This window comes from Ochotona curzoniae, unplaced genomic scaffold (assembly GCF_017591425.1).
Source record: "Ochotona curzoniae isolate NIBS_2020 unplaced genomic scaffold, NIBS_Ocur_1.0 contig_2723, whole genome shotgun sequence".
Lineage (NCBI taxonomy): Eukaryota > Metazoa > Chordata > Mammalia > Lagomorpha > Ochotonidae > Ochotona > Ochotona curzoniae.
This window is the reverse complement of record NW_024465573.1, coordinates 27,050,739-27,075,320: the sequence shown is the minus strand read 5'-3', so window position 1 is coordinate 27,075,320 and position 24,582 is coordinate 27,050,739. Positions and strand designations below refer to the sequence as shown.

At 37.5% G+C, this 24,582-nt stretch overlaps 1 protein-coding gene across 2 annotated transcripts in view; it reads left to right on the top strand.

Moving 5' to 3' along the window:
* The window catches only part of DEUP1 (deuterosome assembly protein 1), a 91,071-nt gene that overhangs the window by 57,887 nt on the left and 8,602 nt on the right, over window positions 1–24,582 (top strand). For both annotated transcript variants that reach the window (XM_040977145.1, XM_040977146.1), the window contains 3 exons: window positions 2,160–2,246; window positions 13,037–13,233; window positions 22,126–22,240. In XM_040977145.1, coding sequence (XP_040833079.1) covers window positions 2,160–2,246; window positions 13,037–13,233; window positions 22,126–22,240 — 399 coding nt within the window. The remainder of the gene's footprint in view (window positions 1–2,159; window positions 2,247–13,036; window positions 13,234–22,125; window positions 22,241–24,582) is intronic.

The window sequence follows — 24,582 nt, the reverse complement described above, 5'->3', positions numbered from 1 at the left end:
TTACTTTTAAAAGATTACTATGTACTTTCATCTACACGAAAAGCAGAAAGACAACGAGAAAGAGAATCTTGCATTTGTGGGGACAGACTGAAGCCAGGAGCCCAGAGCGCCATTCAGATTTCTCACAGGAGTGGCAGGTTCCTGGGAACCTGAGCTGCAGCTGCTGTTTCCCAGCATGTGTTAGGAAGCAAGCATGGAGGCAGATGTGCCAGGATTCCCAACAGGCACGTTGATGTAGAATGCAAGGATCCCAAGCAGCATCTTAACCTGCTGCTGTGGCACAACACCCACCCACAGGCTTCCTTATTTATGAAGAAAGGCATGGCATAGCTCACCACTGCTTCTGAGACTAGCATCACAAACATGTTCTGTGGTGTCACAGGAATGCCTCCTGGAGGCACAGAAAACCTTGGTGAGATAAAGCAAGGGGTCACCAGGCTATAGCTGGGGAAGTGACACTAGAGCGATTTTCTCATAAAACCTCATCAAAACATTCTCCTATAACCTCTAATCAAAGATTATTTCCCCCCTCAGTTCTTTTTCTGTAGTTCCCTTCCATTAACCTTAAACAAAGAAAAACTTTAGTTCCAAATTATTTTGGATGTTTCCCATCCACCTCCACATTTCATGTGTTTCTTTTAGGGTTTTTAAAAAATGGATGTGGAAACACACACAGTCATGTTATATTTACTGAATATTCCCCTAGTGCACAGTATGGTGCAAGAGGAAAATGACAATTGTAATATTCTACTCTTAGAAAGCTGCAAGTCACGTCACTTTCCTCCTCTTCCTCCTCCCCCTCCTGCCTCTCTCCTTTCTGTTCTTCCAGCGCATTTTAAAAATTCCCTCAGTCTCTTATTCATAATCAAACTGGTATCCTGCGATTGAGAACACAATATCTGCCCTTTTATCACAACCTTGTAACTGTTTTCAGAACACGAAAAACATTTATTGGAAGGTTTCAGTAAGCTTCTAGGCATATGAGAGTCACTTCATAAGCAATACCATTATTTAAATCACGGAAATTACAAAAACAGAAGATTCAGCCTTTGCCAAGCATGAGCCTTAACCCATGACTAATATGACAATATGCAGAAAAACAGCACAGATGGAATAATGACATTGTTTAAGCCTATATAGGGAAGGATATTTCACAGGTGTTAATGGGTAATCAGAATTACAAATGATTTTTATTTTGTTTTATGTTACTATGCATTTAATAGTTTTGTCAATAAGCATATGTCTCATAATTTACAAAAATCTTAAGGCAATTATTTTATGTAGAAATGAATTCTACATAAATAATAGGGTAGAAACTATATCCAAGGACTGTCAAGTAGAAAAAAAAATCAAGGAAAGAAAAGATAGATTAGGAGACATAACAAAACAGACACCCAAAAATGGAAATTTGAAAGGTGATGAGAAAGAACAAAATTCAACATGAAAATTGGGTCTGGTGTGATAGTAGCTATATCCTCACCTAGCATGTGCCAGGATCGCATGTGGGTGCTGGTTTGTGTCCCTGATGCTACAGTTCCCATCCAGGCTCCTGCTGGTGGCCTGGGAAAGTAGCAGATTATGCCTTAAATTCTTGGAACCCCACACCCACATGGAGGACCTGGAAGAAGCTCCTGGTTCCTGGCTTCAGATTGGCTCAGCTCTGGACTTTGAAGCCACTTGGGGAGTGAACCAGGAGAAGGAAGGTCTTTGCTTCTGTCTTTCCTTCTCTCTGTAAATCTACCTGTCCAATAAAAATTAAATAAATATTTTAAAAAACACAAAAATCATGTTGCAGTTTGTAAAAGTCAAGTATTGAAAATTATGTTATTTAAACATGTTATAGGAAATTGTGGTTTTTCTGGGGATGATTTGTATATAATGGAAAATAGAGTCAGGGATGGAATAAGAAGGAAAAAAAGTAATGAATCATGATTATAAGCAACTAATTTTGATTCAGCATTGGTCAAAAAAGAAGGGTCCAGTGAGGCCTCGCTAAAGAGAACTGGATAAGAAACTCTGATTTGCCATGACTGTCCTCAAGAAAAATGTTTCCTTTTCACTACTCCTAGAAAATCTGTATTCACAAAGTACAATTTTTAATAAAATGTTGAGGTTTTTCTATGCATTTTACATTTACCTTTTATCTATTCATCTTCTAGGTCTCAGATATGAGATACAAAGCAATCAGAACAGAAAACACACATCTGAAAGGCATGATGGGAGATCTGGACCCTGGACGGTATCTGGTAATACACTGAACTCATTCAGTAATTTGAACAAAGAGATCAGCTGGTCAGGATTTAGCCAGACACCACCTGGCATTCAGGAGTTAGGCTGGCAAACTGTTTTGCACTTCAGTTGCATTTACTTTATCCCTAAGCTGAATGTTTGAAAATCCAGCTTTGTCTCTTGTCCTTTTCCTGGATTGGGTTTAATTCTAATTCTTTCCCACACAGGCCATTTCCTTGCTTTGAAAGCTTACATCCTACCTGGCACAATTCAAGTGTCACCCCGACTAAAGCCCTTGTCGGAATGAACGGGTCCATCCACACTTGCTGTGTTTTCCTGTCTGCCTTGTTTTGTAGCTTGTCACTTTCCCACAGGGTGGCAAACCAGGGATCTCTTTATTAGAGGCTGTATTATTAGCACCTCACCATATCACCTATAAACTAAGTGTTCAGTATGTAGTGACGAATAGAAAAAAGGATGAATAAATGGATGATCGGAGATAAGGCTTGGTTTTATCCAATGGCTCCACATGTTTCCACAAGGCAGCTTAACACTCCCTGTGTTTCTCATTTCAGTTACTTAGTGTAGAAATTAATTTTATACGAGAACTTTCATTTATTGAGCTAATGAAACATTACTTCTTTGCTTGGAGAGCAAACTTCAAATAATTTTCTACACTCTGAGGAATGGAGAGCATAAGAGACACATGTTGAAACTGCTTAACTTTCCCTCAGTTTCTTCAATGATTAAAAAAAGGAGTTGATTGGCATCTTAAGCCATGAGATCATATTTTTATGATGGTATGTACGTGTTCTCACAACTGTCTAGAGTCCAGCATCAGAAGGGTAGAAGCATCTGGAAGCACAGTTCTGTATTATCTAACTGGAATGCAGATGGATAAAAAGTGAAGCATGTACGTTTCCCTATCTCTTACAGTGAAAATGAAACTTCACATTCACATGATTTAAGGCTTATTGTTAAATCCTGAACACACAAAATTTTAGATTATTTTTTTCCCTTCACACAATAATTTCTTTTGTTGTTTCCTTTTTTTTTTAGATGTATGCCCTAGGTCATCATAGTTTCATTGAGCCTTTTTCACTCTGGCTCCTATAGTCTTTGCTCAATTATAATTATTTTCTTCTTTACCTAGTTTCAACTCCAGAGATCTCCCATGTTCACTTAGTAACTACTGCATACACTTTGTAACTTTTCATTTCTCATGTGTACATCAAGAGGGGATGGGCCATACATACATGCGCTTTTTTTGCAAGACAGATTTATATATATAGAGAGAGATGCCATCTATTGATTCATTCCCTGTAGTGGCTGGAGCTGAGCCAATGCAAGACCAAGAGCCTAGAGCTTCTTCTGAGTCACCCGTACGTGTACAGAGGCCCAAGTCTTGGACCATCTTCCAGTGCTTTCCATGGGGCACTAACAGGGAGCTGGATCACAAGTGGAGTAGTCGGGACTCAAGCTAATGCCCACATGGAATGCCAGCACTTGCAATGGAGGCTTAAACTTCAACACCACAGCACTGGCTCCAAGTTGTGTGTTCCCTTACAGAAATAAATGAATATTATACTCGGTACCCCAAACTACCTTTTGACTATATATCATCAGCATCTGTACAAGTCAGTGACTATATTTTTCTTAATTTCCAGAGAAAAATAAAACTCATGCAAAACACAGTCTATATTTTTCTTGTAAATTTATAATAGTTCTTTTCCACATCTGTTGTTTGTAACTTTGCTACAATTATATCTGCAACACATAAAACGATTTAAATTTTATTTTCAAATATATATTTCTTGAATTCTAGATATACAAATAACTTCTAAGATTTTTATCAAAGACTTATGCTTTTCATTCAAGCCTATAATTTACTTGAGTTTTAGTTTTGAATGTAACATAAAATAAGAACCCAATTTAAATCTTTATATGAATATAAAGATCTATGTTATCCAGCTCCTCCTCAAAATTTCCTGTTGAATTCTATTTGGAATTGAGTAAGTTTATGTATTAATAGCTTTTAAAAGGTTTGGCATTTTTATTATAGTAAAATTTCCCATACAAACATAATCTTCCATTTTTCCATATTTTACATCTCTCAAAAGATGATGCAGTATTCTGTGTATATATTCTATGCCTTTCCTTTCGAAATTTATTTTTTGGTTGTTTTTTCTGTACAATTCCGTCTCTGTGATGAATAGAATATTTTCCTTTTCCCATATCTAGGAATTTATACAGGAAAAAAAAAACCAAATTATCCTTAATTTTAGTAGGCTTTTTGTACAGGTTTCTGAGGGATTTCTTTTTTTTTTTTTTTAACTTACAGCAATCTCAACATAAATATATTTCTTCTCAACTATTCCTAATGGTTACTTTTTGTCATATTACATTTGTTAAAACCTTCAAGAAATTATTAGCTAACAATGGTAATTTCTGGCATATTTTCCAGTTTCTGATTTCACATGCCATGGTTTTAGAGTTTTGTCGCCTAGAATGAAATTGTTCTTGATTTACAGCCTTTACCTTTCTATTCCTACAGTTTTCTTGAGTTGCTGATCGTTTTTTTAAATTGCCTTTTCAGCATATATGACATAATGCAGGTTTTGTCCTTCAGTTGGTTGATGTGTGACAGACTGTGGTTAACAGATTTCCTGATATTGATCTACCTTTGGATTCCTGAAATAAATCTTTTAATCATTCTGTTAGCTTCTAAGGGCTGCTGTAAAAAGGTACCACAAATTGGCAGTTTAAAAATAGCAGAAAGTTAATATCTCACAGGTCTGGAGGCTTGAAGCCAAACTCAGGGTGCCAGCCGACAGACCTGCACCACTCTGAAACCCACGCAGGAGGCTCCGCCCTGTGGCCCGAGTCTCAAGTGGACCGCAGCTACAGTGGTGTTTCGCAGACACCTGTCTCCCACCCCAGATCTCCCTGTTGGTGATCTCCCCTAGCTCCTCCATCATAAAGGGGTTTCTTCCAGCTGTCTCATCCCCAAGACTGAGTTTTTGGTGTCCATAGGACAGCAAACAGGATCCTCTGGAACACGTCTGATCATTTTAGAATTTCCACTCCTTTAAACGTTGGATAGATCTCTCTCCCTTGGTAACCACCAGTTGCCTTTTCGTTATTTTCACGGCATTTGCTGTGTTCAGATTTCACTACTTCTTCAGTCATTTTTGCAATTCGTATTTTTCTGGAAAATAGCTGCCCACTTCCATTTTTTTGTCACCAAAAGGTAATGAGTTCTTACATTTCTTTTCATTCCTTCTATGTTCTGTTTATGTTTCCTTTCTTATTCCTACACTTGATCTTAGCCAAAAGGCCGAGAAGCAATCCTTCCTTATTCCTAACTTTGTATAGCTCAGATGCTGGTTCTCTCTTTCTTGTTTTACCCTTGTTCACAAAAGATTCATTTGTTTATTTTCACTTAAAAATTTTTCACTGGCTTGGGCTTTGCTTCTCTTTTCATTCACTTCTCCTAATTTTATTGCCTTCAGCTTTTATACATAATTTTCTCTTCCTACTTTGTTTTGTTATACTGTAATTTTAGTTTGTTAAAATCAGGAAAACTTTCACCTCTGTTAAAGTCTTGGGATTTGAGAATTAGGAAAAATCTCAAAATTAGCAAATTCTGAAATAACTGGAATAAACAGAATTGAAAAGTTGGTGCAGAAATTTTATGTGATAAAAAGTTATTGTTATCTTCTAAAATGTATGATATGTGGATAATAATTGCCTTTTTTCTTTCTGGACAGGAACATTTCTGATCCTAATGTTGACCTTTTCTGAATAATACAGTTTTTCAATTTTTCTGCTTAACAGTGAAGTCCCCTACTCATCTCCACTCAAGGAAGGAAGCCCATGGGAAGCCTGCCCAGTGGTAGAAATAACAACCTAGTACTCAGTTACCTCCAGTGGCGGGCAAAGGGCTGAGCAGCTTCCTGTGAAGGAGGTACCAATGGGACTAAGTCCATGGTACCCAGGTTCCCAAGGGCCTCCATGACATGCTTAGTATAACAGTACCAGTGAGAGGCCCTTTGCTCTGGAAAATGTTTTCTCTAGATTTCTATGGAAACCTAAATGTGCGGAACATATAAAGAGGTTTTTTTAATTTTACATTTACTGATCCTCAATTGGTATTTACTAATTTACCAGACTTAACCGGAACTCAGTTCATGATAATGCCTTTTTTTTTTTTTAAGAGTATTCTTAAGAGCCCAGCACAGTATCCTAGCAGCTAAAGTCCTCACCTTGCACATGCCTGGGATCCCATATGGAAACTGGTTCTAATCCCGGCTGCTCCACTTCCCATCCAGCTCCCTGCTTGTGGCCTGGGAAAACAGTTGAGGATGGCCCAAAACCTTGGGACCCTGCACCCATGTGGGAGACCAGGAAGAGGCTCCTGGTCCCGGCTTTGGATCAGCTCAGCTCCGACTGTTTTGGCCACTTGAGGAGTGATTCATTGGATGGAAGATCTTCCTCTCTGTCTTTCCTCCTCTCAATATATCTGACTTTTCAATTAGAAAAAAAAGAGAGTTCTTTTTAAAAAAGAAGAAGAAAAAGTAGAAGGAAAGATTTACTCTTTTTTCCAAAGTGCAGAATTGCAGACTATGAGACAGACAGAGGTCTTTCATTCGCTGGTTCTCTACCCCTAATAGCCACAGTGGCTGACGCTGGGCTAAAGCCAGAAGCTAGAAGCCTTATTGAGGTCTCCCACACGTGTGGGCCACCCTCTGTTGCTTTCCCATGCACATGAGCAGAACGCTGGGTGGGAAGCAAGGTAGCCGGGTCTGGAAAACGGGCCTGTGTGGGATGTCAGATTTGCAGAGAGCAGCTTAACCTGCTTTGTCACAGGACTGGCTCTTCATGGTAATTTTTAGGAAGACTATTTTGCTTTTCCACACTCAAAAAGTTTGCTAAACATAATAGCATTAATATTTCCTTCAGAATAACTAAAACATCCACTTACATACTGAAAACTAGCATATAAAACATAAAATATGATTAAAGACAGTCTTTCTATAGAAATAAATTCATGCTCTATTGTTGAGTATACATAACTAAAAAAAAAAAAAACCCTCTTCAGGCAAAATGCTATTATTTAAACATTTCACTAATTCAACTGATTCATTTTAGTCCTAGAATATAAGTACCAGATTCTTCCATTTCAAGAATAAGAAATGAGTCTAGGACCCCTGCCACACACCTGGAAGACCCAGGTGGAGTTCCTGGCTCCTGGCTTCTTCCCAATCATTGAAGACATTTTGGGAGTAAACCAGCCGGTAGAAAACGTCTGGCTTTTTTGTGTGCATGCATGTGTTGTGTATGTCTCCATCTCTGTACTGCTACCTTTCAAATGAAGAAGAAGAAAGAGGAGGAGGAGGAGGGAGAAGAAGGGGAGGAGGAGGAGGGGGGAGGAGGGAGAAGAACGGGGAGGAGGAGGGAGAAGAAGGGGAGGAGGAGGAGGGAACAGGAGGGGCAGGGAGAAGAAGGAGGAAGAGGAGGAGGGAGGAGGAGGAGAAATGGGGGAGGGTGTAAATGCTATATGCTAGCAGTGAAGGCAGCAGCTGGACACCTGTGTCCTACAATCAGAATTCCTGGGCTGAATCCCAGGCTCTGGTCCCTGATAAGGTTGATGCTGGAAGTGACCATGATGGCTCAGCTAGCTGGATTCCTGCCACCCACACTGGAAACCTGCATCAAGTTTTTGGCTGCAGGCTTTGACCTAGATTTGGCATGGGCCAGTTGCACCTATTGCAGGCATCTGAGGAAATGAGCCAATGAATGGAAGCTTTCTATCTCTCTCTCTCTGTCTCTCTCTCTCTCTGTGTCCCTCTCTCTCCATCTCATATAAATCTTTTGAAAATTATCTTTAAATAAGAATAGTGGCTGGCACTATGGTGTGGCACACTAAGACTCCACCTGTAGCACCGGCATTCCATATGGGCACTGGTTTGAGCCCTGACTGTTCCACTTCCCATCCGACTCACTGCTAACGACCTGGAAAAACAGCAAAGCATGACCCAGATATTTGGGCCCCTGCACCTCCATGAGAGACGCAGAAAAACTCCTGGCCCCTGGCTCCTGGTTTGGGGCCAGTCCAGCTTCAGCCTTTGTAGCCATTTAGGAAAAAGAACCAGAAGTGGGAGATTCTCTGTGTGTGTGTGTGTGTGTGTGTGTGTGTGTGTGTGTGTGTGTGTGTGTGTGTGTGTATAACTCTACCTTTCAAGTAAAAACAATTTAATTTTGTTAATATTTGTTAAATTTGTTAAGATCCTAAGCCAAGAGCCTGGAGCCTCCTCCGGGTCTCCCACGCGAATGCAGGTTCCCAAAGCCATAGGCTGTCCTCGACTACTTTGCCAGGCCACAAGCAAGAAGTTAAAAGGGAAGCAGGGCCACTGGGATTAGAACCGGCACCTATATGAGATTTCAGCACATGCAAGGCAAGGACTTAAGCTGCTAGGCGACTGCACCAGGCCCTAATTAAATATTCTTTTAAAAAAGAATAAAGAATTAAAATTACGGCTCTCTGAAGTTTTGAAAGAAATACAAGGCCTCTAAAAGAACCCATCAGAACCTCAGAAGTAGACAATATTTATTTTCACACGTATTTAATCGTCTAATGATAGATATATTCCTGAAATCACTTGGAGAAGTATTCAAGTACAACATAAAATGAGAGCGCCTAAAAATAGATGGTTGTCAAGGAAAAAGGAACCCTTCTTAAATTTAACACATGTAAATATATTACCCATGTAATTCTTTCAGGTCATGTTCATCCTACTTATTTAATTATGGTACATTTAGAAAATTGTGGGTTTTAAAAAACTTGTTGCCATCATCTTAATTACTTTAAGCCAATGTGAGGGCAACAATAGTCACAGACATAATCTAATTTTATAGACAAAACTTGAGTGGAATTTTAACTGAACAGACTATCAAGAATCATATATTTTCACTAGCAGATATCTGATTAGAATTCAAATTTTCAATTTCATCCAAAGATGGAATTCTGCAGGCCAGTGCTAGGGCTTATTTAGCTAATCCTGCAGCTGCAGAGTCAGCACCCCATATGGGTTCCATTAGATGGAAGAGCTCTCTGCCTCTCCCTTTCTCTCTCTGTAATTCTTTCAAGAAGAATAAATAATTCTCTTTTTTTAAAAAAAAAAGGTATAAAATTGAGATTCTGATTAAAAGTCAACTCTATCTGGTTGATTTTTTTTGACCATGTCAAAACATATTAACTATGGCTGACTTTGTGGCATAATGGATAAAGCCAGCACTTGTGATGTCAGGATTCCAGGTCGATCCTGGAAGTCAGCAGTGGTGCTGGATCTTGTCCCTGCTACTCCACTTCAATCCATCTCTCTGCTAGCACCGTTGAGAAAGCACAAAAAGAGAGTTATAAAGGATGCACCCTGCACCTGTGTGGGAGATTGAGAAAAGCTCCTGGCTCCTGAGTTTGGTCTGGACCAACCTTGGCTGCTGGTGCCATCTTGGGAGTTTGCCAGCAGATTTCTTTCCCCCTCCCTCTGCAATTCTGCCTTTCAAGTAATTTTTTTTTTTAAGTAAAACAAACAATCCCTTCTCTAATTACTGAAGAGATGAAGAGAACTACACTGCTCTTTTGTCTATCTTGGTGTCTTTCAAAACAGTAAATATTGAGACATTGTCAAGGCAAGGATTTAGCAAGCAGAAAAAGACCTTCAATGGCCTTCCTTCTCCAAAGAACAATTTAATCAATCACAACTTAGAAGCATGCAACCTTTCCCACTTTTTTTGTGGAAAAGTTTGCCCTCCTTTTCTTCCACTCAAAAGTAAGACCTTTCTATATATTTGCTAATATTTCTAATGTGTTAGACAGTAGACAGAAAATGCAGTAAACAGTCTTGGTGTTTAAAACAAAACACAAAATAAATAGCAAAATTTTCTTAAAGATTTATTTATTTATTTTTTATTGGAAAGGCAGATACACAGAGGGGAGAGACAGAGAGGAAAATCTTCCATCCACTGGTTTACTCCCCAATTGGCCACAAAGGCCAGAGCTGAGCTGATCCAAACCCAGGAGCCCAAAGCTGCTTCTGGGTCTCCTATGTGGATACAGAGTCCCAAGGCTTTGGGGCCATCCTCTACTGTTTTCTCAGGGTACAAGTAGAGAGCTGGATGGAAGCAGGGCCCCTGGGACATGAACTGACACCAATATGGGATCCCAGCACGTGCAAGGTGAGGACTCTAGCCACTAGGCTACCACACTAAGCCCCATAGTAAACATTTTTAAGACCTAACATATATGTATATTCTCGCACTTAGAAGAATACATGAATAATTTACAGTGTTCTAATCAGTCAACAATTTCAGAAAAACTAGATTGAATATGTAAAGCACTTAAAATTTTATAATATAAAAACTTCAAAAACCAAATTCAATGCTAGAATCATTTATAGTCTTACGAAGTTTGAACCAAAGATATTTGGAGCTCCACAAAAGATGCTTTCTCAGATTGTGCTTTTTGCCCTAAAATATTGTCTTTCTGAAAACAGAGAACTGTTGCTCAGTCAGCAGGTACACAGCTCATTCACATTCAAACCACAGTGCTAGGAAGATCCATCGAGAGTCATTTAAAGCATTTTCATTGTGAAAATACATCCTGCTTCTTAAAAACTTCATGAAAAGTTCAGGTAACCCCTAGGAAATTTCGTAGTGATTTCATATTCTATTCTGAGGACACATTAAAATTGAGTGGCTCCTACCAGGTAGTAAAACTGTATTGTGAAACTAACCTTGCTCAAATCTGTGTATTTCTGGCAAAACCGTGAGATGAGCAAAATAGAATATTTCAGAATCAGACCCCAATCTCTGTGGGTTTAGTATAACAGGTGTTGCATCATTCGGTAGTGCAGATTGGATGTTTTAATCAGTGTGACTGAAATAATTAAATAGTGTCATCTCCCATTTTACAACAAAATTGATTGCAAATAACCTGAAGAATTAAATATGAAATGATCAAAGTATAAAACAAGTAGAAGAAAACAAAAGTGAGTATTAAACAGATTCTATAATGCAAAACAAAACACCCTGAGATAAAAAGGTAGGGAAAAAGACATGAAGGAAACCGAGTGAAGATTTTACTAAATGAAGGCAGCAAGTAGCCCTCTGTAGAAAACACACCGCACACTGGAATTAGAACTTAAAGTTATATGGAAACCATGTTTTTGACTAATTTAGAAAAATTTAGATTACTATACTTAATGTAGAAAAAAAATTATTTTAAACATCCCAAACAAAAAATGAACAAAACACATTAGACAACTGATGAAAGAGGAAAAATTTCAGGAAATATATTAAAAAATACTAAAAAAATAAATACTAGTTCCTACCAAGTCAGCAAATTTAGAAAACTAAAATTGTCATGAATGTGATAAGACAGGTCCTTGAATATATTTGTGGTAGGCATTTATGAGGTTAGGAGTTTAGGGAGGGGAGGGGAATGGCACTTTTTATCCAGGTTCTCACTAACATTCATTTTCAGCCAATGAACCCACTCCTTGGAATCTATCCAAAGATATAAATACCAAGATCTGTGTAAAAGAAAATCAGCACAGTGTCATCATCCTTTTGAAAATAAACAAAATTTTCCATAATAGAACAGTTCAATGAATTTTATCTCTACAATTCAGATATTAAAAGAAAAAAATCATGTTTGAAGGACGTACAACATTCAGGGGAAAAAAGCAACCTCTGGGCCCGGCGCAGTGGTGCAAGTAGTTAAGGTCCTCGCCTTGCACGCCCGGGATCCCATATGGGCCGGTTCTAATCCCAGCAGTCCCGCTTCCCATCCAGCTCCCTGCCTGTGGCCCGGGAAAGCAGTCGAGGACAGCCCAAAGCTGCGGGACCCTGCACCCGCGTGGGAGACCCGGAAGAGTCTCCTGGCTTCGGACCGGCATAGCATCGGCCGTTGCGCTCACTTGGGGAGTGAATCATCGGACGGAAGATCTTCCTCTCTGTCTCTCCTCTCTGTATATCTGCCTTTCCAATAAAAACATAATAGAAATAAATTAAAAAAAAAAGCAACCTCCAAAATTTTATTACACTTTTTATATGACAATTTTGTAATCCCGATTACAACTTTTCAAATACCTCTGTTGTATTTTATATTGACTAAACTTGTATTATATTCATGTATTGACAATCCCATAAGTATCCATATATTATAATTACATTGACATGTTGATATAAATTTAATTATCAATAAAGTTATCACTAAGTGGGACTAATACAGAATATTTATCTTGTTCCTAATGTCTCTCAATGGTTTCTGTGAAAATCATTATATCTATATTATTTTCATCATAAAATTTTTATGTAGAAAGAAAATGTATCTTCTTTCTAGTTTCATTATTTGTCGGCACTAGTTCTTTTATTAGCAAACACTATTTCTGATTCTATGATTAGCCTGCTATTTTTATGTCAATGCATTATAAACACAAAACACACAAAAAAATCAGTCTGTTGTGGATGGAGAGCCCGACATCTCCCAGAGCCAGCTGTATCCCTACTGGAGCAGGGCAGCCTTTCACGTGCTGCTTCTATTGCAGATGCGTCAGCCAGTGGCAGTCACCACTGATTATCCACTTCACGTGAGCAGACAACAAGGGGGTGCGATGGACAGTGAGGAGGTGGGCAAGAACCGAGCCCCGGGGCTGGCTTCCATGAAAGGGACTTTCAACACACAGAAAGTATGCACTGCTTGTACCAGACAATGTACTCAATGACGGTTTATTTCATTCTCTAGAGTACGGATTTCACAAACAGGGAACATTCAAGGCATTCATCTATTAACAAACTGGAATATGAGAATGAAAGGCTTCGGAATGATCTTGCGAAACTTCATGTCACCGGAAAATCAACATGGACTAATCAAAATAGCTATGAAGAAACAGGAAGATACTCCTATCAAGGCCAGATAAAAATGGAAAAAAATGAAGCTAGGTATGCTGGTTGCATTCTATAAGGACATATGTTTAAAGACAATTAAAATGTTCTGCTCAATAATTCATTTTATAACTATTCACTTTCTCCTTGTTTACCATTTAGTTAATAATGACAATGCAGTTTTCTAGACACATTTCTGTATTTTAAAATTACGTTGTCATTAACTTTCAAAATATAACAGTGAAATGGTGGGGTATGATAGCTTATTAGATTTTAGCTTGTTAGTCCTTTCAAAACATCCTTGGATGCTGACATGGTACGAGAAAATATATAAATAAGTTTTCTTATTTTTTATGCTATAGCATCAGAGATAACTGGATCTTAGTAGGGTAGGTATATTGTGAAAATAAGATAGAAAACATTGGAAGGTGTCACTTTTGACATTATATTGACACTCTAGTTGAGGCAATAAACTGTTCATCATTGCATAAGAAAGGGATTTATGGCTATGTAAGTAAGGCTTTCTCTGAATATTTGGAAAACTCAGTATTTCTATCTATATTATTTTTATGCTCTTTTCTTTTTAAAATTATTTTTATTATTTAACATGATTCAGGTTTGTAGGTATAGGAATTCCTTCCTTCCTCTCCTCCCCTTTTCCCCCAACTTACGCTCTCAGTGTTTACCCCATGTTATTACAGCAGTTTAGTTCTCCAGCAACTGACAAGTTCAACATTCAGCTACCCACATGCATCACAGCATTGTAGGTATTGACAAGCACAGAAAATACAGCATCATATTACTGAGGTATATTTACCTGTTCCACTGGGAGTCTACCTTTATTTGGGTCTAAAGATCCATACGGGCAATGTATCTTCACTTCCTGGCAAGCTAGTTTCCATTACACTGTTCACCCATATATCTATTTGTATTTTGCTTTATGTCAGAGAAAATATAAATTTGTCCTTCTGGGTTGAGCTTATTTCACTGAGCATAATGGTCTCCAATTGAGATCATTTTATTGCACATGGTAGAATTTTATTCTCTTTAATGACTGAGTGGTATTCCATAGAATAGATGTACCATGGTTTCTTTATCCATTCCTCTTTCAACAGGCATCTGGGTTGTTTCAATGTCTTCACTATTGTGGATCGTGCTGCTGTAAGATTAGGATTACAGGTCACTTTCTCATATGCAAATTTCACTTCCTCTGGGTACATTCCTAGAAGTGGGGTATATATGTGGGTCATGTAGTAGATCAGTCTCTTAGCACTCTCCTACTGACTTCCATAGTGGCTGCACTACCCTACACGTCTACCAACAGTGGAGGAAGGCACCTTTCTCCCCACATCCACACTACCAGGTGTTAGACTTCCACATATAGGCCAGTCTCACTGGAGTAAGATGAACCCTCAGTATGCCTTTTATTTATTTATTTATTTATTTATTTATTTTTGGATTTCCCTGATAGCTAGGTAGCCAGCATTTTTTCATGTTCTATTAGCCATTTAAATTTGTTCTTTTGAAAAATATCTGCTCATTTCCTTGACTTACTTCTTTACTGGGTTGTTTTGCTTTTGTTGAGTTTCTGAAGATCTACAAAAACTTGTTATTAGTCTCCTATCTGTTGTGTAGTGTGCAAGTGTTTCCCCCATTCTATTGGTTGCTTCTTCACTTTGTTGATCATTTTCCTTGCTATACAGAAGTTGCTCGGTTTGTTGGAGTCCCATTTATTTATTTTGACTTTGACTGCCTGTGCTTTTGGTGACTTCTCTTAGAAGTCTTTGCCAATATCTATACCTTGCAAACTGCTTTCTACGTCTTCCTCTAATAGTTTTATGGTTTCTGGTTCAGATTTAGGTTCTTGATCCATTTAGAGCTGGTTTTGGTATAAGGAGAGAGCTGGGGGTCTTGCTTCTTACTTGTGCAGGTTGCTTCAATTGTCCCAACAGCATTTGTTGGAAAGACCAATTTCTCCTGGGTTATTTCAGTTCTCTTGTTGAAGATTAGTTTTCTGGACATGTATGAGTTCACTCCTGGGGTCTCTCTCCTGTTCCACTGACCACCTCCTCTGTTTCTGCACCATTACCAGACTGCTTTGGTGACCACTGCCCTTGAGCTCTGAAACTGATTCCTCCAGCTTCATTTTTACTTTTTAGGATAGCTTTAGCTACTCATGGTCTTTTATGTTTCCAGATGACTTCTTGTCACATATTTTCTGTTTCTCAGAAGAATGTTGTTGATTCAGTATATTACTTTTGGTAGTATTGACATTTGAATGATGTTGATCCTGTCAATCAAGAAACATGGTAAATTTTCTCATCTTTTTTTTAAAGATTTATTTATTTTTTATTACAAAGTCAGATATATAGAGAGAAGGAGGGACAGAGAGGAAGATCTTCTGTCCGATGATTCACTCCCCAAGTGACCACAACGGCTGGTGCTGTGCCAATCCAGAGCCAGGAGCCAGGAACTTCTTTCTGAGTCTCCCACACGGGTGCAGGATCCCAAGGCTTTGGGCCGTCCTCGACTGCTTTCCCAGGTCACAAGCAGGGAGCTGGATGGGAAGTGGAGCTGCCAGGACCAGAACCGGCGCCCATATGAGATCCCAGAGTGTTTAAGGAAAGGACTTTAGCTGCTAGGCCACGCTGCCAGGCCCAAATTTTCTCATCTTGTCATGTCTTCTATTTCTTTTCTTGGTGTTTTATAATTTTCATCATAGATGTCTTCCAGGTCTTTGGTTAGGTTTATCTCAAGGTATCTAAAATTCTACTCCACTATCTTAAAGGAAACTCTTCTTATAAGTTCTTTCTCAGCCGCACAGTTTTTTGTGTACACTAGGTCCATTGATCTGCTTGTTGATTTTGTACCCTGCTACCTGGCCAGACTCTCTTAAGAGCTCCAATGTCTCTTGATTGAATCTCTTGGTTTTATGCATAGAGTCATGTTACTTATGAACAGGGATAATTTGATTTCCTAACTTCCTCGGGGAAGCGACAGTGGAAGCCCTGCAGGAGACTGGCCTCGAAGTTGGCCAGCACACCATCCACGTCTACCGGCATGCGCACACGCCGCTCCACCATTGCGTGGACCAGGGGAAGAGGGCGACTTCTTTGTTTCCAATTTGAATTCCTTTAATTCCTTTTTCTTGCCTAATGGCTTTTTTTTTTTTAAAGACTTCCCTACTATCTTGAGTAGCAGTGGTAAAAGTGGACATCCTCATTTAGTTTTAAATCATATTGGAAAAGCTTCCGGTTTTTCCTTGTTCAGTATGATGCTGGCATTGGATTTTTCACATACTGCTTTGTGTTGCAGAACGCCTATCTTGCTGAGGCTATTTAGCATGAAGTTGTATTGGATTTTGTCAAATCCTTTCTCTGTATCTATTGAGATGATTATACAGTTTTTATTCTTCGATTTGTCGATATGGTGTATCACATTTACTGGCTTGCATATGTCTGGATGAATGATCTGCCTGATGTAGTGTTGGATTCTGTTGGCTAGTATTTTGTTGAGGATTTTCAGATCTGTGTTCATTAGGGATATCAGTCTGCAGCTCTCTTTCTGGGTTGTTTCTCTATCTGGCTTTGGTATTCCGGTGACACTGGCTTCATAGAAAGAGTCTGGAAGGAATACCTTCCCTTCTGTTGTTTTGAATAGCTTGTGGAGGAGTGAAGCAGTTCTTCAAATGTTTGGTATTTTCAGTAGTGAAGCAATCTAGTCCTGAGCTTTTCTTGGTTGGGAAAATTTTAATTATGTCATACTTGCAAATTTTAAGTAAGTATAGCTTGAAATATACCAATTTTTCAATACTAATAGATTATGGAATCAAAAGTATCCCAACATGGAAGCAGCTCAGAAAAACAGACAGGTTCTCTTGTACAAGATTTTTCAGAGTCATTATTATGCTAATTATACTGTGAGTTTCCAAGAAAAGATATGGTATACATCATTCCCCAGACTTACAGAGCTATTGACATTCTGTGATGCTACAACTTTTGTTCAGAAGTTCATAATACTAAACATGAAGAACCTCACATGCTGTTCTGATGCAACAGGATGAAGACTTACAACCTTGGACAATTTGCTTAATTTCCCATGTGAAAAATGGGAAGAATAACTGTGGGATTTTAGCCAGAATTATAGGAGAAAATCTATGTAAAATATATATATTTCATATCAATGTTAGTCATTACTAATGATGCCATTACTAACAAAATTATTTGCATCTGTAACAGTAAAGCTTTTCCAACCTCTCACACATTGCCTAGAAAGTATATTTTAGTGAACATGCTAGCAGTCCCATGTCTTTTTGCTTGGGGGTGTTACCAAATAATCTGTCTCAAGAGGCAGTTTTTCTAGAGAAAAGCTTTCTTTACTTTCTTTACTTGTGACAAGTAATGAAGACAGCACGAAGATATAGTTCCCTAAAGAAACTGCCTTTGGGAAACAGTCAGCCAGGGCTGTCATAGCAAGGGTGAGGGTGTGTCCAGAACATACAAATAGGGAGTGGCAGAGCCCTTCTTGGTTGCGGTATACATCCAGGATGTAGGAAGAGAGGGGATAGGAGAAACCGCCCTATTTGAGCATTCTGCATCTTCACACACTGTAATGTTGAAAAATCTGACTCAAGCTGGTTTCGTGCAACTTTGCTTGTCTGATCCCTTCTGAGTAGAGTGTTGCAAGATAACCCTTCCTGGAACATCCTCTGAAAAACAAGCTTTGATGAATAAATTGTTTCAGATTCTCTGCCTGTGTTCCTGCGCCTTCTCCTTGTACACTCTTGCTTACAAACAGACAAATGGCTGAATCTAACATCTCTGCAAAGATATTCCTGTGGGGGACAGGTGGCACCAGGCTCATCTTTGTAACTAAGTAGGTCCACCTCTACGGGTAGGTAAGTCCATAGACACATGGGACAGTTTAAAAGAAATGTCAGTTCAGTAACTCGCTCATACTTTGACCACCTCATCTCTGCCATACATTGGAAGAGCAGATGCAAGCCCAATGCACAACAAAGAGCAATCAAATGAGCTGAATTCATAACTCTTCCTCAGGTGCTAAAGATAACTCTTCCAGGGTGGATGAGCCTACCTTGGCCAGTTGGTGTAACTGAAAATTTGCCCCAGTGGGACCTAATCCTGAGTTTGGTATAAGAATCTATTTTCTAACATATAAAATAACACTCTCACACAGTGTTTCCCTACTGTATGAATTCAGTTCCCTGTAAGTCAGGTCATTATCCCCAGCTAAATCGTTTTTTTCATGGTAAGAGAAAAGCCAAGTCCCCAAAGACACTATCCAGGGGCTTCCTGGAGGAGTAGTCACCGGTCGGTATGGAGCACACATTGGATGCAGACAGTTCCCAGGTTTCCCATTCTTGCTTGTTGGAAATGACTGTAAGGGCCCTGGATGAAGGCATCAGGTGTTGTTTTTGAAAGAACATGACGATTGCTTTACCTTTTAGTATTTATAAAAGGCATTTTGTATTGTTTGGATTGCCCCCATTTCTCTCAGGCAGTACAGAATGTGTTGCAAGTGCCTAACAAAAACAAGACAGTAGGGGACACGCAAAGCAGCCTAAGCGGCAAGGCACTCAGCAGGAGCTTATCTTAATAAGCAGGTTGCACTGCTATTCCTGCTGCAAAGCCTTGTGTCCTGCGAGTTCCATTTGTTCAAAGTTTCATTAAATTTGTTTTAATGCCTTCTGTGATTTCAGTGTTCTTTAGTGACCTGGTTTGAAAAAAAAAAAAAGCAGCAGCACCTCAAATGTTCTGAATAAATTATTACCATGTAAAATGCACTATGGGGAATAGTTATGGACACGCAAGGACACCGTGAACTCCCCTGTAGAACTGTAAGGCAGACAGATCTCTAATAATTTTACCAAGTGAAAAATGAAATCTTTGCTGCACAGCACAGCTCAGTGAAGTCAAATAGTAAAAGCTATACATATTTGTCAGACATAAATTAATTGGAAAATATATAAGCCATTTTACATGTCAGAAGTTGGTGAAATAAGATCTTATAAAACTATGATAGGAAAGGAAATCTTTTAGGAAAAGGCATGCGAAGATATGCTCCACAAAATTAAGTCCACCATCTAATTCTAAAGCAAATCTTGACTCAAACTGAGAAGAATTTGTGGAGCATGTTGTTATCTTTTGTTCATCATGAAGCAACTCAGTTTTTGTTATTTTTCACTTCCACACAAAGTGATAACTTGTTGAGACTGATTCATTTGAAATGTGAAGCAGTTTAGGTTATTCTGAAGCATGTGTTTTCCAACAGTGACTCAACACTTTAAAAAACGATGAGTGAATATAGTCGATGTAGGTGAGCATGTTTGAAATCTTGCTTTTAAAAGTTATACTTTTGAAGTTTCAGGATAATTCATAATCTAATTTGGAGCAGTGATATCTAAAGCTATTAATATAATTTTAATTTTAATGACAAACAATCCTTTAAAATGGAGTTTTATTCCTACCCAGGATATTAAAGTGAATTTACGCTTTAAAAAGTTGTGTCATACTACTGGAAAAAAATTTCAGTCATCACAAACAATCATTGAAGTAGCTTCAAGCCTAGCTAGTAAACTAGAAGTTTCTAATACACAATGTCGGCAGGATAATCATAACCACTCACAGGATCACTTCTTCTCTGGCAGCCATAGTTCAGAAAATTCTGTCCAGGTGCTTATCAAGGGGCAAAACACAGTAGGCTGAACAGTGCTAAATGAGCCGCCCATGGACTAAAGAGCTCCATGTGGAATGTTAGAATGTGAGCCTGGGAAAAGGTCAGCTAGCATGATATGTAAGGGAATCCTGTTCCATGCTAAGGGTGGTGTTTGTAAGACAAAAGATAAATGGAGGGACGATATTTGCCATACAAGGCAAGCACTCTGAAAACCGGAAGTTATTGAAACTCTGCAGTAGATAGATTCCAGCTGTTCAACAAAGCAACCAGTCCTGTCTTCCTAGCAAATGAGCACCAGATCAGCTCACGAGGGACTGTGAAAAACCTGCTGAAATCATTCTTAAAATAGCTTTTAAATTGATATAGTAGCATTTTATGCAAGGTGGCTTTATGAAGTATTTGAACAGCTATATTCCAGGAGAATTCGTCAGATATGAAGATGATTTAAAACAAAAGTATTTATTTCACAACATAGACTTTCCTTCCCATCTCTAAACATTTTCTTGATCTTACAATGAAAGAATGCTCCTATACAAATCCTGGTAATTAATACCATAAAACTGCATCTGTGCAGCCAAAGCAAAATGGATAATTGAGATAATTATTTAGATAATTTAGGGCAGATAATATTTTTCCTGAAATCTCTGTGTAACTGAGATTACAAGAAAAACATAAATATCTTTGAACCTCTTCTATAATTATCTGTTTTTCCCACTGAGCTTTGTTGTACAGAACACCTTCACTCAAAAGGCTCAGTTACAGATCCTGTGCAGAGTCCTCTGTCACTCTTATTACTCTCTTTGAATTGTGAGATGCTTTATTTTATTGTGCACATCATAAACCATGTTGTTTTAGTTTAATTTGCTCTTCTGTTTCCATGGTAATTATGATTTCAGAAAATGAGTGGAAAAAAATTTATTTCATAATAAATAAAAATATAAAACCTGTTGTGTTTATTTTATGCACTAACTTACAGATACCTCACTTAACTTTTATCGCTGTTTGTACCCAGAGCTTTGAAAGTGTTTCAATAATAGTAATAATAATAATAATAAAGGTCTACATAGATTAGTGTGTAGTCAGGGACAGAAAAAAAATAGGAAATTTGAATTATTACCAAGATAAATAATTTCAAGTTAGATTTTTGTTTTCATGGTTACTCTCTGATGATATGATTAAAATTAGACACTATTTTTTATGAGCTATTTAATCCCAAATGGCCTGTAATATTAAGGTAACAAAAATTTTTTTGTAAAGTTTTAGAGTAAATTGGTTTATTGTTCATTTGTTTAGTCAACAAATTGAAATTAAAATCTCTGGTATTTTTTTCACTGTCTTCTTCTACCCTATATTTTAGCATAATTACCAGTTTGTATACTGTGCTTTTCCTCCAAATTATGAGTTTTGAAGTCAAGAAAATTTGGATTTAAATCCAAAGTCCAAAATAATTATTTCCTAGCAATTACTCTGATTTAAAAAGTAGATGACTCAAAAAATAATTTCACACTTAACTCTTAGTTTCCTTGTCTGTAGATAGCAGTTACCTTATTATTATTATCTTGAATATCAAATTTAATAGTAGTAATTATAATACCTAATCTTACCGAGTGCTTACTATGTATGGCACTGTGTTTTGATCTACATGTATTCATAATTCAACTTTCAAAAAAAGCCCTCTTTTATAAAAGAAAATTAAAGTTTCAGAGAGATAAAATTGACTCTTCAAGATCACATAACTAAGAAGAGATGGTATTAATTGAAAATATTATATATATATTATTACTCACTGTAGAAATTTGAGCTTTTATACACGATTTATGGTAGCATGAATAAAAAAACATAATTCTATGAAGAAGCCCTGTGAGGTCAGTGTAACGGAGAGAAAGAGTATCTATTTAGAACCTTTAAGGGCAGCAATACCAACAGTTTCAAGATTATTCTCAAAATGGCTTCAGGTTATTTAATTAAATGGAAAGAAATATAACACTAAATATTGATAGGGAAGCAACCTAGGCAGTATATCCTTAGCAATGATCACGTCTTCTGCATTACTTCAGTTATTCCAAATATTTTAAATAAAGCAAAATGTATTCATTAGGAAAATAATTTTCAAAAGAATACCCAGATAACAAGCTCAAACATTTGGGTGAATTTCCCTCTAAGCAGATATCAAAGGAGTCAGAAACCTTAGCTACATACACAAACATGCTTTATCATGGGTAGCAACAACGACAAATATACCTCCTCTTTCAGACTTAGCCAAGACTGTGAGCCAAAGAGAAGCACAACACCTCCATTCCTGCCTCTGAGTTTTCCAAACAAAGAAGTGACAAGCCCTTTGGTCAGTGATGATGAAGTATTCCCACTGGTGAGTTTCTGGTTATTTGACTTTTTTTTTTTCCTTTAACTGGTAATCATCTTGTTCTTACACTGATAAAACTACACTAACATACACAGTAGTTCAAAACAAAAAGTTGCTTCCTGCTTGGCCTGCAAGTCTTTGATCATATCAAACTGTGAAAAGGTCTAGAGCATTTCATCAAGTCATGTCAGCAGTGATGATTCTCCTCCACTCTGGGCCACAGTTACAGGCGGTGCTTTTTAAAAATGTAAACTTAGCCTGCAAAGCAAGTTATCAGTATTTTCCATTGACTTTCATTTACATACAAATCTTGTACAAATCGTAAGTGAACCACTTGATAAATGATTATAGAGGCAACAGCTCAGTGTAACTACCACCCAGGTAACACACGGCAGTCGGTCACACCTGTCCACAAGCCCCATTCATGTCCCTACCCAGTCCCTACCGCCACTCGCTCCTGAAGGTGATTTTGTATGTTCTATGGAAATAGTATCATCCTAAGTGTCTTATTTTGTGTCTGGCTTCTTTCATTCAACGTTGTTTCTAAGCTTCATCATCATTTATTTTGTTTTACATAGCTGGAATGTCTAGTTTTTTATCTATAAAGTATGTGTTTGTATATTAAATACCAGGCATAAGGAAACTAAATTTATTCACTCTACTATTAATGGACGTTTCAGTGATTTCTAGTGTAGAGCTATTACAAATAACCCTGCTAGAATACTCTCATGCTCATCTTTTGATGAAGATGTTCCCGTTGGGTGTACACCTAACGCCAAAATTAAAGATCATAGGATGCAGATGTGGTTGGCTTTAGGAAGTATTTCTAAACTGTTTTCATAACTTTAAGCCCATGAATACCCCCCAAAATTAGTAAAACAAACTTCCTTGCTCCCTATTCTTTCAAACACAAGTTACTATGTATTTTAAATGTTAGCCATATGGTCAGTGTGTAACAATATCTTACTTATTTTCATTCATATTTCTCTGGTGATTCATGAGTACCTTCCCATATATTTTTTAGCCATTTTGATATTTTTCTTTGTAAAGTATCTTTTTCGCTCAGTTTTTTAGATTGCCTTTATTTTCTAATGTATATGCTTATTAATTTATTCTAGATATAAACCCTCTGTTACTTTACATATTGTAAATACCTTCTACTCTTACTTGCCTTGTCTGTACCTTTCATGTATGGTTACTGTCTTTGTTGTTTGTTTTGTTACTATATTTATAACCTTGAAACAACAAACATAGTAACAAAACAAAAATAACGATAGTAACCATATATAAAAGGATTTATAAATATGAATATACTAAAATTAGAAACTTCTGTTCATTGAAAGGCGTAGTTCTTACCTTTTCACATTTAGACATACAATCCAACTGAAATAATAATATTATATGATGCAAATTAATATTCTCCTTTTCTTTCTTGGAAATGTTCAATTAACCCTATAATTTTATTCCAGTCCAAAAGATTCCTCAGGATTGTCCATATTCACAATTAATAATCACAGTCTGATTTCCTACCTTCAAACCATTATACATTTCTCCATACCCCTTTTCCTTGCCGGATTGTACTGACTGAGAGAGCCAGTAAGTGTGGGAAATTAAACAGCCACTAGCATTTTTCTCTCATTCTAAATCACAAAAAGAATGCTTTGGATATTTTACCCAGGTGTATGACCTTTCCTGTAAATGTTTCATAGATTCACTTAGAACAATTAGGGAAATTACCTTTCATTCCTAGATGGCTAATTTCTTCATCGGTATTGGATTTTATCAAATGCTTTTTCTCTCGTTATTAAAGCAGACATATTTTTCTACTTTGCTCTGCTAACATGATACTTTTTCTTGATTTTAAATCTTCACATTCTTAGAATAAGCCTCCCTTCATCACTGGATGGGGTCCGTTAACATTTGGCATAGAATTTTGCTTTGTATTCATGAGAGAAATTAGCCTGTAATTTTCCTTCACAGTCCCTGTCATGTTCTAGTATCAGATTATGCTAGCCACAGAAAATGAGTGGGAAGCATTCTTAATTGCAGTTTTAACATTTTTCAGTTCTTGAATTTTCATTGACTCTTTTTTTAGTTTCTAGTTCTCTGTTGAAATGCTCTATTTTGTGATGATTTATTGAATGCAATCATCAGGTTTAAAAAGATATGTATTTTTTCTGCTCAGAAAGTAAACAGTAATACTTGTTAGCAATTACTTTGCCTTATCCTCAAAGGATATTATGTAATATTTTATGCCTATTCAATATGAACTATCCTTATATTGATAGTCAAATGCAACAATTAAATTAGAGTATTCCATGAGTTCTTTTCTGTTTTTCCGGGATAGT